The sequence below is a fragment of the Giraffa tippelskirchi genome, chromosome 7, assembly GCF_054371585.1.
Source record: "Giraffa tippelskirchi isolate mGirTip1 chromosome 7, T2T-mGirTip1v1.2.pri, whole genome shotgun sequence".
Lineage (NCBI taxonomy): Eukaryota > Metazoa > Chordata > Mammalia > Artiodactyla > Giraffidae > Giraffa > Giraffa tippelskirchi.
The window spans coordinates 99,145,423-99,161,976 of record NC_137281.1 but is presented as its reverse complement, the minus strand read 5'-3'; the positions used below and the strand labels follow the sequence as shown (position 1 = coordinate 99,161,976).

The window sequence follows — 16,554 nt, the reverse complement described above, 5'->3', positions numbered from 1 at the left end:
TGTCCCAGACCCTGGACAGAGGAGGAAAAGGAACTGCTCTGAGCCCGACCTGGGACTCTTCTTTAGAGACTGTTTCTCTCCCCCCTCACCCCCGTTAAGTCCCAGCATTTCACAGCCCCAGATGACACTCCATAGTCTGTGTGATAAAGAACTTTATTTATCATCTGCACCCACAGGGGAGCTTTCCGCTCGGCACATGCACACAAGAGTAGAAAGGGGGAGGCCATAAGGCTTGCATCGTGGAGGCAGGGTGTGTCAGAACCACATGCCGCCAGCCAGGCTCTGGCTCCAGGTCTCCTGGCCAGGCGTCAGGCTAGGGCCGCGACCCCCATCATCAGAGGCTTTGAGCAAAGCTCCTCGGTCCTGGTGGGGATTCTGGAGACCAGCTGTGCCTCTTCACTGTAACAGCCCTGAGCTTTGTGTCGTCCCCTGATCAGACCTCCCATATTCTCATGGGTGCAGGAAGGAGGGAAACCTGCCACTGTATTTCGTTGCATTTCCCCAGGACTCCCATCACTAATATTTCTGAGAATTCCCCAAAGCCCCTCTTCACAAGCTGTCTGTGCCTTACATTCCCTCAAGTTCCTTCCTTGGGCTCCAGGGAGTGCTCCGGGCAGCTGTGTTGGCACTTTGAGTCTCTCACGCCCCCTTTCCCGCTAGTGGTTTCTTCGGACTTTTTCCTGAGTTACATTCTGTATTTCCACCTGCCTCACTCTTTCTACCCCACGAGCCCCTCCCTTCCCTGGCAGGTCCCATATGCTTCCCTTCCCCCCACCACACTATGGTCTAGGCCTGTGTGGCCCAATAGAACTTTCTCCAGTGACATTAATATTCACCGTGTGCCGTTCAGTATGGTAACCCTTAGTCATATGTGGCTGCTGAGCACCTGAAATGTGGCCAGTGTGACTAGGCTGAATTTTTTATTGTATTTAATTTTAATTAGTGTGACTTTAAACAGCCACATGTAGGAGCTGGCACAGCACACCCATCTTTGTGTCCTGTCTGTGTTCTCCACTCCCATACTTGCCCCTTATGCCACCGTCCCTCTGCCTCCACCCAGGCCTCTGCCTGGTCCCTGTGGTTGCAGGTGTGGCCTCCCTTCCCAGCCTAGTTAGCTGTCTTCGGGGCTCCTGCCAGCAGGTGCCCCCCTCACATTTCTGGCTTGCCTCTGTACCTCTGTCCCTCCACCCTAGGGTGACTCAGAGAACTGTTCAGGACCCCAGGGGGCAGGTAGGGACCTGGATTTCTATCCCTAACTTAATCCCCGACTGTCCCCTCCTTCTCTGGGCCCCCAGGCTCCCACCTCTTTCAGTCACCCCACCTCTGCCCACCCTCCCCCCATTCAGAAGCTTAGCTCACTGGGAAATTGCTCTCTCAGCATCTGCAGAACCTCCTCAAGAAGTGAAATCCCCAGGTCCACTTTGAAGGAGAAGAAGGGATCGCTGAGGTCCGCAGCAGGTGTCCTCTGGAAGGGGGGCATGTCCGTAAGGTCCTCCTCGGAGGATCGGTGGAGGGTGTCTGCCATGGAGAGCGCGGAGGGCAAGGTGGCAGAGTAGGTGGCAGAGTAGGCGGCAGTGTACTCTGCAGAGGGGGCCTCTAGGATGTTGGGGCAGCTGAAGCTTTCCCGGTAGAGACGCGGGGGTTTGGGAGGGGCCAGCAGGGTGGCCCGAGGCTGCTCATCCCCCCACAGTGGCAGGCGCCGGCCATCCGGTCTCCCTCGCAGCTCCCGGATGACCTCTCGGTTGCTGTACTCCTCGTGGTCCCCCCCAGCCGTGCTGGCCTGGCTGAGCACGCTGCCCTGTCGCCGGAGTCTTCGCGGCCGCCCCAGGCTCAGCCGCTTGAAGAAGGAGGGGCTGCGGAAGGAGCCTTTGCGCCAAGTCTCCATGGGGCCCTGGGGAGCCCGCAGACCAGCCTGGTACCTCAGAAGCCCGGTCAACGGCAGCTGGGGACCATCGGGCCCCGCTGGAGCAGTGAATGGCGAGAATCAGGCAGCCCTTGCGGGCAGAAGCAGAGGCCTCCGGGTTTCTGCTCAGCACGGAGCCTGAGTGAGCATCCTGGATGATGAGAAGGCGTGCAGGGCAGTCCAGGAGAGCCGAGAGCTGGAGTGCCTGGCGATAGGAGTTTCCCAGAGGGTCAGGAGTGGCCTGGTTACTCAATAGGGTAGTGGAAAAACCCCAGGAGGAGGAAACAGCACTTAGGAGCTGGAGTTCGGGCAGCTGTGGTAGATGAGAGCTGAATCGTCTTCCCTGGGGCCGGGCTCCTCACCGGCTGGGCTGGCTTCTCCCTGGCCCCGGCAGGGGACCGGCGTCTCCGCTGGTAGCTCCCAGACTGTGATTAGTAGCTTGGCTGTTTGTGACCGCGTGTGGCGGTGGAGATGTTTTGTTGTCTTCAGTTGACTCAGGTGGGAAGTGGTGTTTCACGCTCTGAGGTAATTGCAGCATCTGCAGGCTGGGGTTTGGGCTGAGCGGCCAACACCCTGGGGCACCAGGGAGCTTAGGATTCCTCTGGGGACCGTCCAGGGGCGGCCCTGCTCTGTGGGTCACCACGCTGCCTCCTCTTCCTCCCCAGCCCCAGTGCTCCGGCCCTGGCGGGCAGCCTGGTTCTCCAGCTCCCATGTGTCTGGAGTGAGGAACTCAGAGGTGGGAGTTAATTGAAAGACAGGCATGTGGAATGACTGTTGGGGAAGGAAGGGACCTGTCACTGGTGTGGGTGACTCAGACCTGGGGCCGAGTGACAGGCCCTCATTAGCAGAACCCACAGGGATGGGGAGGAGGAAAGAGGCAGAGGGTGTGTTAAGGGTGAGCAGCCCTGCACCTATAAAGCGCTGGCTCCTCCCAGGGGCATGCCAAGGGTGATTTCAGGCTTTCTCAGCAGAGCAGCATTACCTTGGGGAAGGGAGAACTGACCTCCCCTTGGCCTGACATCAAAGCTGGCTGCTGTTTCCTCACCCTTCCTTGATTTACCTAGATGGTCTCAGGGCAGGAAAGGACAGTTGAGGGCCAGGGTCCTGCCTTCCTGTCAGGCTGTGTGGGCCTCATCTGGGGTCCGTCCTCTGGGGAAGGGGCTGGGCGGGGAGGGCAACTCTCCTTGAAGTTGCTGCAGCTTGGGAGAGAAGAGGAGGTGTGGGGCTGTTGGGAGGAACAGGGGGATCTGGGCTGAGTAACACTTCCTGGTTCTGTACATCCCCGACTCCAAACCAGTTGGCCAGGGCTTAGCATCTTAACCCCAGCCACTCCCTTCTAATTCCCTGGGTCACTGACCACCCAACTTTCTTCCTGGCTTGTTCCGTGAAGGTGCACCAGCTTGGGGTTCTGTGAAAGGCTCTCTGCTGTGCAGCCCCCTCTGGCCTGGCTCACTTCTGTGCCACCTCTGGTGGGCTTCACCCATATTCACACAGCTTCAGCTGTGTGGAGGGAGGAAGTGGATCTAAGACCCACTGCAGACCTTACCAGGGCATGAGGTCAGTGGCTCAGGGCTCTCCTACAGAGCCACCTCTCCAGCCCACAGCCTTGGCCTACTGAGGTGGTTGTTTATTATTCTTTTGATTATTAAAATATTGCACTCTTTAATCCCTCACACTGTGCTGGCAAGATCATAAAAGAAGAAGCCAGGGCCCTGCCCTCCAGGAGCCCTGGTGTGTATTTTTAGGAGGCAGGCTGGCCTCTTGTTTCCCTCTCCTCCTAGGGTGGGGCTCCCTCTGTGTCCTTAGCAGGAGCTAGACCACAGGAAGGGTGGGCAACTGGGAGTGGGCAGTGCTCTCACCTCCTCTTGGCAGAGCCGGTATATTTCTGCACCTTCAACAAGCCCTCTTCCCTGGGAACTTGTGAAAAGCAGAAACCACGGGGTGGAGGACATGAAGGGAGACGAGGGCCTGGCTAGAGCATGAGCAAGTGATTCACCGAGCTGACTGCAGATGTGAAGGGCCTGGGAAAGTGGGAGGTGTGGTGGGGTGACAGCTGCTTGATGGGCTGGAGGGAGGCAGCTGAGCAGCTGGCCTGGGGCCAAAGGCCTGCTTGCTGTGAGGGAATATGGGTGATTTGGGATTGCGGGATGTTCCAGGGTCCTTCCTTTCCTGGGCAGCCTCCCTCCTTGACTGTTGGCAGTGGCTCTGCCTAGGCCCTGTCCTCCAAGTCTGGAATCTGTGGGACACTGCCCTGCCACCCTGATCCCTCCCTGTCTCCCTCTGTCCCCAGGGCTCGGTGGTGTCTGAGAGGGACTATGAGAGCCTCGTCATGATGCGCATGCGCCAGGCAGCTGAGAGGCAGCAGCTGATTGCCCAGATGCAGCAGGAGGACCAGGCGGGGCAGCCCACATAACCTCCTGCCTCCAGCCCTCCCCTTCCACAGCCCTTTTCTTAAACATCACCAATAAACTTTCTGTTTTTTAAGAGTCTATCTCTATTGCATACATAGGTATAGGGTGTGGGCCTACCCAAGCATGGCCCTGGTTTCTGGGTTCTGCCTCGGAGGGCTCTGCCCAGGCCTGGCTCTCCCTCCCAGGGAGTGGGCAGACCCCAGGGAGGCGCTCCACTTGGTGAGAGTCAGTGGCCAGCAGAGCAGAGGAGCAACCTCTCATCACAGCCCTTTATTGGCTTGGACTAGCTACGCAGGCCCCACCCACCCAGTCCTGGAGCCATGCTCCACAGGGGCACCCAGCTCCCTGCCAGGGGCAGCCTGGCTTGTCAGCCCCTCAGTTTTTGACAGAACAGGGCCTCCTCCGGGGCCTGTGCCAGGCCTGAAGCTGGAGGGGCAGCTGGGGGCACCAGGGCCAGGGGCCCTACCCTTCTGCACTGTCTGAGACAGGTTTCAGAGGCCATTCACTGCCCAGTGGTGCTAGGCCAAGAGAAGCATGATTTGGGAAGAAGGGGCAGGGCGGTGAGCAAGGCAGGGTCTTGGGGTTGGGGCCCATGGCAGCCACTCCAAAGAAGGGGTGACTGGTGCTCCTCAGTGTGGGAGGGTCACTCCTTGTGCAGGCACCACACCAACGTCTGGCCCACCCCTGTCATGCTCAGCACACGGAAGCCCCTGCGCTCCAGCTTGTCCAAGACTATTCGAGGAGGGTCATTCACGTAGTACTCAGAGCTGCGAAGAGAAGGAGAGTGGCATGAGAGGGTACACAGCACAGCCCCACGTACAAACCTAGTATCTGCTGCAGACTCGGCCTGGTCACAAGTACTCCTAACAGGACTGCTGTTTGCAGGTTGCCTTCTGCAAATGTTCACTGCCCCGTCACCTGCTTAGCTCTTTGCATCATCTCATTTATTCCTTTCAACAACCTAAGGGCGGTACTGTTATTCCCATTTTATTTATAAGAAAGAAAATCAAGAGGAATAAAGCAGCTTTTCTGATGTCATCCAGATAGTAACACCCCTATTAGTCTGAAAATAGCCCACATGCCCTGGGTCACTGCCAATTTGGAGGGAGCAGCCTCCTTTCACCAGGGCCATCCCCCATGCCTCTGTCCTCTTGCCTGACTGTCCTGCAGTCCTGGAGCAATAAGGTTGGCCTTCAAGAGCTCCTGGGTGTGGGTGCCGCCCCCTAGGATGGAGAATGCTTGGTTTCCCTTCTTTCAGGGTTAATTGATTCTGAAGGGCCATCAAGCAGATAAAGAGGTCAAGCCCCAGGCTGGGCATCTCAGAGACAAAAGCCTCATGGCAAAAGGATGGGGTTGGGTTCAGCCCTCCAACCCTTACCAAGGGGCTAGGGCCAGCTCACCTCCTCTTTCCCTTCTTTTAACTGGGGTACACTCTGGTGACCTTTCTTAGGAGCTCCAGCCTGTCCACTGGGTAGGAAGGAATGAGGGGCAGAAGAGGAAGTCATAATCACTGTTTAGACTTGGAGGTGGGGTGAAGGATGCCGAGGGAAGTGGTTAAGTCCCCAGGCAGCAGCTGAACTAGAAGCAGGACCCAGGCATCCTGTTCCTAGGGCTGAGCTTTTTTACTCAGTCAGCTCTTCAAGCCAGAGCCTTTCTCTGTGCCTGTCTTGGCATTGATGGGATTCAGCTTGGAGATGAAAGGGTAAGGCAAGGAGCAGTCCACTTGCAGAAGTCTATACTCAGGGGGCCGGACTCTGTCCTGGTACTTTGTCCAGGGGCTCCCTTGTGAAGGGAGGGCCAATGGAAAAGCTCTCAGAGCAAGCCTGGGGGACTGTGGTGAGGCTGCAGATGGAACCCACCCTACAGAGGACAGATCCCCAGGATGCAGGCAGAGGGGTCCTGAGGCTGGGCAGGGGCATTGTTGTGTAAATGGAACAAAGACAGGCCTCAGGGCTGGCGGGGAGAAGAGTCTTAGGAATGCTACTACTTACAAGTTGTTCCCCAGGACCCTTCTTTTTGAGGCTCCCAGATGCTGCATCAGTTCTGGATCTGAGTGCTCATCGCCCACCATGGTGGGGCCCGCTTCCTGCAAGGTAAGCCACAGAGGCTGCTTGGCTGTCTGCCAGGTTGAGGTGTGCAGTTAGCCTTTATCTGAGCCCATTTCAGTTAAAGGCTGGAGGGAGAGGGAAGGAATCTTGGGGGCTAAACACAAGCTGGGAAGGGGTGGAGTCCATTAGTCATCAGACAGCAATGTGGGGCCTCCTTGGCCCCTCTAGGCTGGACAGGGCAGTGCCCACCACTGGCACCTTCATGCCAGGCACCACTGTGTGTATCCGTGTATCAGAATCACCCAGAGAACAGAGAAATGCAAATGTATGTCCACATAAAAACTTGCACACATAGTAGCATTACTCATAGTAACCAAAAAGTAGAAACAACCGAAATGTTTGTCAACTGATGAGTGGATAAATAAAATGTGATATAGCCTTTCAATGGAATTTTATTTGACAATAAAGAGGGATGAGTACTGATGCATGCTACAATATGGATGAACCTTGAAAACATCATGTAAGTGAAAGAGGCCAAAGACCATATATTATGATGAAAAGTAGGTGAGTGGTTACCTAGGGCTGAAGGGCCCAGGGGAAATGAGTGACAGCTAAAGTTCAGGGTTTGGGTTATAGGGTTTCTATTTAAGGTGACAAAAATTGTTCTAAATGTTCTAAAATTGGTGATGGTTGAACAATTCTGAATAAGCCAAAACAAACCAAAACCCACTGCTGTTGAACTGTACACTTTAAATTGGTGAATTCTGTGGTTATATGTATCATATACCAATGAAACTGCTAGTTTAAAAAATTGCTTCAGGAGCACTGAATTCCCAAACTCCAGGCTTACAGAGTGCTTCTGGAGACCTGGGAGGGACCCAGGAGTCTACAGTTTACCATCTGCACAGCTGACTGGCTCTTAAACCACTACCAAGACTTCTCCCATCCAGTGGAGAGCTCGTCTGCTATTTCCTGCATCTCTAGGGAACCATGTACCTCCTGATGGATCACCCGAGCACTGGAGAGGTAAGGGGCAGACGAGCATCCTGCTGCCCAGGTTGGGGACCCAGTCATATTCTGAGCAGTCAGCACCTTCTTTTTGCAGAGGAAACTGTGCCCAGGGAAAGGGGCGTGGCTTGACGGTTGAATGGATGTTCTCACACCTTTAACCCTCCTGGTCGTCTCCGGGTTCTTTCTTCTCTAAGGTCTCAGAAGAGCTCTTCCTGGAAGTGCCTAAGGGCGCAGCTCGTAGCTGTAGGCGGGCCATTGGCACAGGGGTCTCAGTGTCGTAGCACATCCTTTTCTTTTTCAAACCTCTTTTCCTTAGGTTAGTCCACTCCTCCCACCCCTCACTGCCCGGCGGAGCGGCTCTGTGTAGGGCAGTGGGTGCTGCACTGGTGAGAGCAGGACTTTCTGGGTCCCTCTCAGAGGCTTCGACCTCCCGCAGGCAGGTAGGACCCGAGCCGCAGGCGCCCGGAACTCCTGGGTGGCGGGGACGCACGCACGTAGCCCCCTTTCCCGGCGCTGGAGGGGCCCGGCCGCCGGAGCTCCCTAGTTCCTGGATCCAGGCAGGGTCCGAGCTCCAACCTCCCTCCCCGCCGCCCGCGGGGGGCGTGTCCCAGGCGGCTTCCGCGTCCGGGCACCCGCAGGCGTCGCCCGGGAGGGAGGCGCCAAGGTGCTGCCGGCAGTGTCCCCCCGCCCGGGGCCCAACGCCAACTCCCAGGGACGGGCAGCGGGTACTCACCATGCGTATCTGGGTGCTGATGAGCAGGTAGGGCATGGTGCGTGCGTCCCGGCCAGGCTCCTTCCCTGGACTTTGGGTCCGGCTCCGACGCCAGCCCCTCAGGCTCCGGGACTGCGACCAGCAACCTGGAGTCCAGTTACTCCGACTCTGGCCTCTGGTTGCGCCAATCCCTGAGCGCCTGGTCCGTGAGCCCCTCGACCGGCCAATCAGGAGCGGGCGCCCTTGACGCGCCCAGAGCTCGGTGATTCGAGACCCGCCCCCAGCCCTGGGGCAGCTCAATGGGACCCTGTGTTGTCACCCGCTGCTTCCGAGGGTCGTCCGGCGGCGAGGAGGGACCCCTGTTGGGTAGTGGGGGGATCGCTCCCGCACCGGCGGGCCGGAGATGGGAGCGGCCCCCGAGCTCTGCTGGCTGCGTTGGGCCGTGGCGCCCAGCGCGCGTGTTGGCCTTGCACCCTGTTACTGCAACACCTCCAGTAACAGGTTCCAAAGTCCTACTGGTCCCCGTCCCAGACCCTGGGAAGCCCAACAGGGAGCAAAGGGCGACCCCACTGAGGTCTCCCAAGCTCCTGCCCACCTCACCCAAGGACTCCTCTAAAACGTTTATCGGATCCCCACTTCCCGACCCAAGACATGTTCTCCGGAGATTCCGTAAGCGCAGGGAAGACAGGCAGGAGACCCCTCCGGCGCACGGCGCATTCCCGCCTCCCCGACTGTAGTTCCTAGTACAGCTGCGGAACCTTGCATTTCTGTGGCCTTGTAGGTAAGTAAGAGAACTGAGCACTTCGCTGAGTGCCAGGCCTAGAGAGACTGAAACTAATAGAATCTGGCCGTCGGTTCAGAGAATTTCCCGCGAAGCTGGAGAGACACGGCACACATGCAGGAGACCACAAGGCAACACCTGGGACAAAAGAAACTTCCCCGAACCAGCCACCAGAGAGAGCGGCGAGTTCACCTCCACGTGTTCACGCCCTCATCTGGATGTATCAAAATCTGACAACTCAACATTCTTCATCTACCTTGTTGTGACATCTGCCTTGTTGTGATTGGTTTTTAAAAAAAGAAAAGCAAAACAAAGGCAGCCTCCTCCCAGGTATCCCTCCCAGGCTCTTGAAAAATCTTCACTTCACTGAAGGGCATTTACAGGGCTCGTTCTGTGCCTCCAGCACTTTGACCGCTGAGGAGAGAAATACAAGGGATAAATAGCAAGTTGTAACCCTAAAGAAGGGGCTTCCCTGATAGCTCAGGGAAGTGGTAAGGAATCTGCCCGCCAGTGCAGGAGACGCAGGAGTCTTGGATTCGACCCCTGGGTTGAGAATTTCCCCTGGAGAAGGAAATGGCAACCTACTCCAGTATTCTTGCCTGGGAAATCCCATGGAGAGAGGAGCCTGGTGGGATACGCCTGTGGGGTCACAAAAGAGATACGACTCAGCAACTAAACAACAACTACCCTAAAGGATCCTTCCTGGTCTAATTTATTTTTCTGTACTCTCTTTCCCTATTCTCTGCCTTCAGGACTAGAAGTTTAGCTAGAGAGATAAGACATATTTATGCTTAACAAAGGATTTGTTAAACTAAAAATTAATGCCCAAGATATATAAAGAAATCTTACAAATTAGGAAGAAAAAGAAGAAAAATGGGCGGATGACTCGATTAGGCACTTTTCAAAAGAGAGAGTGGAAATAGGCAATAAACATAAAACATGATGTTCAATATCATTAGAAATTCAGAAATGCATATTAAACCACAACGAAGTAATGCTTTACAGATTTGCAAAAAAATAAAAATGTGCGAGCATCATGTATCGATGAGGATGTCTAACAATTGAAACACGAAACATTACTGTTGGGGTTACAAATTGTTATGATAGATACAATCACCTTGGAAAACAATTTGGCATTATCCAGTAAAGCTTAAGATGTTCATTACTGTGACCCACGAAACCTCTCATCGATAAACCTAGGAAAACACACTGACTGCATCAGGATACACATACAAGAATATTAAAAAAGAATATGTGTAACAGCACTGTTTGTAATTAGCAAAAAACTGGAAACAGTCTATATTAGCATCTGAAGTAGAGCAAGTTTTTGCTTGATTCGTACAGTGGAAACTATAGCAATGAAAATGAATGAAAAAGCAAATATTGGGAAAAATACAGAATAATTTTATTTACCTAAAGCTCACAAACAGGCAAAATTAAACAATTTGAAGGAAATGATAAATGTAATATTCAGGGTAGTGGTTACCTCTGAGAGAAGAGAAAGCAGTGGAACAGAGACAGAAATGCAGGGTTCTTAAAAGACAAAAGTGATGTTCTTCTTCTTACGCAAGGATGTGGGTGCAGAGGATTATAAATGTACTCAGTTTTTATACATATATTATAAGCATTATTTTGTAGCCACTAAATATTTTATAAGAACAATCTTTTTCAAGTGTCAAGTGTCTTAGATGTAAGGCCACCATCCCAAGGCATATGTCATCTCTCTTGAAAGAGCCAGGTACATAAGGCTCTCATGTTCTGAGCAGACACCAGGACAGGGATTTGGGGTGCTCTACTCTCTCAGACTGGACTGTGGAGAGGTGGGGAGGAAACAGGAGGGCAGTGCCTATCTCAGACTGCCAGGGATTTATTAAATTTGTAAAACTGGTCTGCAGATGCAGCATAAGATAGAGCGCTCCATCCAGAATCACCCCACTGCTGATTGCCCTGGCAGAGGCATGCACACCAGATAACATCTTTAATATCCAGGAGGAAATGAATTCCCCTACTTGGTCTTCCCATCTGGCCTCACCTCTTGCCACAATCAGTTTATCTGGCAGATCTTCCTCCTCTATAAAAGGAGGAGAAATTGTTCTTCTACAATTCAGCTTTTCATTATGAAAATCAAACTGTCCACAGGGTTAACAGAGGCTTATGATTAGCAAATTACTACCTTGTTTTACAGAACAATAGATAAGAAACAGCTCGTTAAAAACCCCCTCTGCTTGTAAACTCCCTTCACTGATTAAGCTAGCTTTTTTTTTTTAAAGCTAGCTTTAATTTGTGTTTTTTTTCTCTCTCTCTAATTTCATACCATCACATAGCCTGGGTAATATATCACAAGACTCCTTAACCACTCCTATAGATAACACCTTTAAAGTGTGGGTAGCTATAGCAACGGGAGATCAAGTTGTTTCTTAGGAACTTGGAATCAGTTCATGTTCCGTTCAAGCTGGCTAAGACTGGTTGGAACCACTGACCCTAAAACTGGGCCCCCACAGGTGTCCAATGAACAGCCTTTTGACATAAGAGGGTAAAAACTCCACCATCAGATCATGCTAAGCGCCTGCATTTTTAACTTACATCCCATGAAGAAGCGTATAACCCAGATATGGCCACACAGAACAGCATTTACCTTACCTTTTCCTATCTCTAATCACCTTTCCCCATGCCTAAGATCACCCGGCTTCTTTTTTTTTTATTTTAACTTTGGCTGTGCTAGCTCTTGTTGTGGCAGGTGGGATTCTCCAGTTGTGGTTAGAGGGGCTTAGTTGCTCCCTGGCCTGGATTAAATACCGATCAAGGATTAAATCCATGTCCCCAGCACTGGAAGGCAGATTCTTAACACTGTACCACAGGGAAGTCCCCCACCCTGCTTCTTTATATCTCAAGCCTTCAGAGAGGCAGATCTGAGATTTGTTCTTCTGTCTCCTGGCTTGGCTGCCTTGTTAATGAATTCTTTTTCTGCTGCAAACCTCTGTGTCTTAGCATTTGACTTGCCATGCTTTGGGCAAACAAATTTGGTTTGGTAACAAAAGCATTATTAATGTGGCAGGGGCTGTATATTGGTCATTCCTTATTTCCTTCCTTCCTCCATGCAGCTTTTATGGATGGTCTTTGCATTAGAGCTGTGCTAGGCATAGGGAATAGATCAGGCATGAACTCCATCCTGGAAGGGTAAGCAGTCCAGTGGGTAGAGAGTCTAGAAAGCAAATATTTATGGAACCAATTGTAATAGAGGTAACCAAGCCTCAAAGGCAAAGAAAGAAAAAATTAAGTCCACTAAGGAATGAATTAATTAAACAGGTTTTTATTCCCTCCAAAGTAAAAATACTAAGTTTTTTCTTATTACAAAAGAAATACATGCTTATTTCAGAAAAATGAGGAAAAATATGGAAAAGATATTAAAAGCTTTCCTTTCTCACCACCGAGACAACATGGTTAATCTCTTAGTGTATCTCAAGAGGTACTAATACTAATGAAACTGAATCCTTAAAAATGAGTAGCTGGAAAAAACAATCAGTAGCAGATATTGGTGAAGTTTTTTATTTAAAGGCCTTCACCATAGCCTCTGGAACTTTTTAAAATTTTATTAATTTTATTCATTTTTGGCTGCACTGGGTCTTCATTGCTTTGTGAGGGCTTTCTCTAGTTGTGGTGAGCAGGAGCTGTTCTCTAGTGCAGGCTCAGTGGTTGTTTCACAGGGCTTGGCTGCTCTGCGGCGTGTGGAATCTTCTTGGACTAGGAACTGAACCTATGTCTCCTGCATTGGCAGGCGGATTCTTAACCACTGGCCCACCTAGGGAAGTCCCAAATGTACTGCTATATGTGTAAAATATCTCACAATTAAAAAGTAAATAAATATAATATCTAGTCAAGGATTTGGGAGGACTGGTTTAGATATTTTGACTCCCGCTAACTGAAATTTAACTTTTAAGAAATGCTGACAATAAAATTAGAACCATAATCTATAAAAAAAATCTTTTCTTTAAATTTTTTCAAATATTTATTTATTTATTATTTTTGGCTGCGTCTTGTCTTACCCAGGGATCTTTCCTTGAGATGCATGGGCTCTGTAATTTTGGTGTGCAGGCTTAGTTGCCCCGAAGGCATGTGGGATCTTAAGACGTTCCCTGGCCAGGGATGGAACCTATGTCTCCTGCATTGGAAGGCAGATTCTTAATCACTGGACCACCAGGAAAGTCCCTATGTGTTGTTTGCTTTTTAAGTAATTAATTTTTGACCTGTACTGCAGTGCTTGTGGGATCTTAGTTCCCCTTCAGGGGTAGAACCTGCGCCCCCAGGAGTGGAAGCAGAATTCTAACCACTGGACTGCAGGTGATTCTCTTCTTTTTAGTTTCTAAAACTACAAGTTGCATAAAATCACAGGAGTAAAATAGATTTATAAAAGTACAGGTCACAGGTAGTAGAAAAAATGATTAAAACAAAATCTGAAATGCTATCAACCAATTTAAGCAATCAGAGATCAACCCAAGTTTCAGCCTCATGCAAACATTTAAAATGTTATCATTAGAGGAATGAATTTAATGAATTTAATTTTCATTCTGGATATTAAAAAGTTTTTAGAAGCCTGTCCCTGTTTAATGTTATAACGACAATTTAAGGTTTAAGATTTTTTTTAACTGATGGGGTGTGCATCTACAATGTAAGTTTTTCAGATGTCAGCTGGCAGAAGCTGGCCCTGGAGACTCAGGGCCTGTTGTGGATAACCAGCAACTTAACCTGTTTCAATTTGAATTGCCAAAGGCGCTATTGTGTTGTGCTTGGTAAATGATTTGAGTAAAAATACATAAACAAATTAAGCTGAAATCAAATAATGTCTGAGATTTGACCGAGGGTTAAGGAAAGGTGGAAAGGGGTGGCGTTTTCCAGGTAGGGATTTAAGACAGAAAGAGCAGTGGTGGAAAAGGTAGAAACGTTGAGTATGCGGAACATATTCCGGGAACACTAAGTAACCTGGTGTGATTGAGGGGAAATAGAACCTCAGCTGAAACCTGGTGTGATTGGAGGGAAATGGAACCTCAGCTGTAACCTGGTGTGATTGGAGGGAAATGGAACCTCAGCTGGCCAGATCATGGATTTGCTACTCTGAGCATCCACTCCACGGAGTCTCTCAGCTTTCCCCCGTTTGTGCGTGCTAAGTCGTTCAGTAGTGTCCGATTCTGTGCGACACTATGGGCTGTAGCCCGCCAGGCTCCTCTGTCCATGGGATTCTCCAGGCAAGCATACTGGTGTGGATTGCCATGCCCTTCTCCAGGGGATCTTCCTGACCCAGGGATCGAACACGCGTCTCTTACATCTCCTGCATTGGCAGGCAGGTTTTTTACCACTAGCGGCGCCAGCTGGGAAGCCCTGACCCCCTTTACTAGGCTTCTAACCCATTCTCGGTTCGCCTTTCCAGATCGCTGCTGGCTCCGCCCCTCGGGCAGTGCCTGTGGCCCCGCCCCCTAGAAAAAACCCTGGCCACGAGGTGGAGTCTCGGACTGCTCACCCCTGCCTTCTTATAGGCGCGCGAGGCTGATAGTTGGCACCGTTTGATGACGTCACGGTCATTGGCAGAGAAGCCGCGGCCTTCGCCACAGTAGCTACCGGCAGGTTAAGAGTCTGAGTTGAGGTCCAGACAGGCTGGGGTGCCTTCAAAGGGCGCGGCGGGAAGTCCAGGGTTTGTAGCCAGGGCGGCGGGTTTGTGGTCTGCAGTGTCGTGAGGCTGGGGGAGGAGTTTGGAAGCCCATCGACCTGACTCCGGTATCAGGGTTAGGGGGCGTGTTGGAGGGGAGGCTGCGAAGGGCCGGGTGAGCGGCGTGGTAGTCAGGCCTGGGGGCTAGCAGAAACCTTACGGTCGGGACTAGGATGAGGGTGGCGAATGCTCGGGGTCTGGGCAGGGAGATTATCTTCAAGGGTTCGGCTTTGGTGATGGGTGGACCACACTCACGAATCTCTCTTCCTTCGCCCCCTTGCGCCTGGTGGCTCACGCTGGCTGCAGGTGTAGCATGTCTAGTCTGGGGAGCTTGGGTGGCGCCCGCGCCGGGCTAGGACTGTTGCTGGGCACCGCCGCGGGCCTTGGATTCCTGTGTGCCCTTTACAGCCAGCGGTGGAAACGGACCCAGCGCCGCGGCCAGAGCCAGAGTCGGTCCAACTCTCTGGACTACACGCAGACTTCAGAGCCTGGACGCCAAGGTAGGAGCGTGGCTCTTGAGGCCTCAGTGACTGCTGAGGGGTGGGCTTGGGGGTCGGGGCTGCTTGTAGCAGAACCTGCGGGACAGGACAACAGAGGAAAAATTAGGGGGTGGGTTCGGGACGCGAGAGTTTCTTTTCAAGTTTGGGGAAAGTTTATCGAAAAGGAAAAGCAGTCTTCCTCTTCTGTCGTCTTTTTCATGTAATCCTAGGAAAGTATATAGTGAAAAGGCTTAGCTTTCACTTTTAGTTCTGGCCGCAGAAGTGCTGTGTATGTATTAAAGTTACTTGCTTAGTGTGGTTAAGGTGTTTAATAAGTAGAGGAAAGGTCCAAAAGAAGGTAAAAAGAGAAACTAGTCTTGGAAGAATTAAAATTTTTTGAGGCTTATGTATTAAATTAGGTTAACATTAAAATTCAAAGGCACCTTGGAGACTATCTAGTTCGTTTTTTTTTTTTTTAATCCTTCTTATGAGTAAGTTGAGATTGAAAACAGTTGTGTAACTTTCCCGAGGCTGTCACAGAGCAAGTAAGTGGCAGGATTGGCCCTGGTCACCTGGTCCTGTGGACTTCCCACAGCATAGTGCCTGGAGTGCACTCACTGCAGTTGAAGCTGAATGTGGCTGGAAGCCAGCCACAAATGGTTAGTACTTTCAGTTTTGCAAAACTTTAATGTTAACCCAATAGAGCAAAGCATCTAGGGCTCGTCCAAACCACTCCCCTCATGTGTGTGTGATAGAAGAGCATTCAAGTCATCTCGCCTCATGTTCATTGGGAACATGTTTCCTCTGATGACCAAATGCCAGGTGGTTCGGAAAAGTTAGTTTTTGAAGAATCTTAAGAGTTTTCACCTTAGATTGCAGTTGTTTGTCAGCATTTTATAAGCTGGTAGTAACCTAGTGCTGCAAGTGTGCTTGCCCTTCCTTTCTTTTCCTTGTATTTTATTTGTTTGTAATTTCTTAGCTGTAGTCTTTCTTCTGCTGAGGTTGGGAGGTGGTGGCCACATTCCCAGGGATCTTTCTTGCTTTACATACTGGAACCTTGTTGGGTCTGTAAGGTAATCTAGCCTTTATTGTTACTAGATTTCCTTGAACAGCTTTATGCTCGTTTGGACTGTGGGTCCTGCCTTTCTGGTTTCTTTCCTGTTTTTACATTTCCCAGTCCACTTGTCTTAGGTAGCTATTAGTTTTCTAGCGTTTACTTTTAGAATTTACTTAGAGCTCAGTTCAGGGCTTGGCGATGATGTTTTTATGTTTTTTTCCAATGGAGTTTGGGTGGGTTTTTCCTGGTGTACCTTTTCTCTCAGTAACTGCCCCTGTTTACCTTGCCACTCTCTGATAATGCTAAATGAAGCTCTTGAGAGGAAAGAGTGTTCTTTGCTATTCTTTGTGAAGTGCAAGAGCAGAATTTGAGTGAGCTCAGTTTCAGTTTTGCCGTGTGGTAAGTATTGACTGCCTGGGATTTGGGCAGCAGGGCAGCCATCCTGCCTTCTAGA

At 51.0% G+C, this 16,554-nt stretch overlaps 4 protein-coding genes across 14 annotated transcripts in view; 2 read left to right on the top strand and 2 right to left on the bottom strand.

Moving 5' to 3' along the window:
- Positions 1-4,387, top strand: part of DNAJC17 (DnaJ heat shock protein family (Hsp40) member C17) — a 32,325-nt gene extending 27,938 nt beyond the window's left edge. The window contains exon 11 of the mRNA XM_081507249.1: positions 4,194-4,387. Coding sequence (XP_081363375.1) covers positions 4,194-4,316 — 123 coding nt within the window. The 3' untranslated portion in view covers positions 4,317-4,387. The remainder of the gene's footprint in view (positions 1-4,193) is intronic.
- Positions 135-1,885, bottom strand: C7H15orf62 (chromosome 7 C15orf62 homolog). The gene has a single exon (XM_081507250.1). The coding sequence runs from the start codon at positions 1,883-1,885 to the stop codon at positions 1,343-1,345; it is 543 nt and encodes a 180-aa protein (XP_081363376.1). The 3' UTR covers positions 135-1,342.
- On the bottom strand, positions 135-8,255 carry GCHFR (GTP cyclohydrolase I feedback regulator). 2 transcript variants are annotated; one of them, XM_081507252.1, is made up of 4 exons: positions 8,107-8,255; positions 7,359-7,614; positions 6,306-6,400; positions 135-5,081 (listed from the first exon to the last, which is right to left on the bottom strand). In XM_081507252.1, exons 2-4 carry the CDS (start codon positions 7,434-7,436, stop codon positions 4,958-4,960), a joined length of 297 nt encoding a protein of 98 aa, XP_081363378.1. In that variant the 5' UTR covers positions 7,437-7,614; positions 8,107-8,255; the 3' UTR covers positions 135-4,957. The 2 variants fall into 2 exon arrangements, with proteins under 2 accessions (XP_081363378.1, XP_081363380.1); XM_081507254.1 differs by lacking the exon at positions 7,359-7,614.
- The window catches only part of RMDN3 (regulator of microtubule dynamics 3), a 22,563-nt gene continuing 14,025 nt past the window's right edge, over positions 8,017-16,554 (top strand). For 2 of the 10 annotated variants that reach the window (XM_081507232.1, XM_081507227.1), the window contains exons 1-2: positions 8,017-8,133; positions 14,871-15,064. In XM_081507232.1, coding sequence (XP_081363358.1) covers positions 8,108-8,133; positions 14,871-15,064 — 220 coding nt within the window. In that variant the 5' untranslated portion in view covers positions 8,017-8,107. Of the gene's footprint in view, positions 8,134-14,416; positions 14,633-14,870; positions 15,065-16,554 lie in introns of those variants that run through there. The other 8 variants (XM_081507235.1, XM_081507229.1, XM_081507236.1 and 5 more) reach the window with 4 other exon arrangements.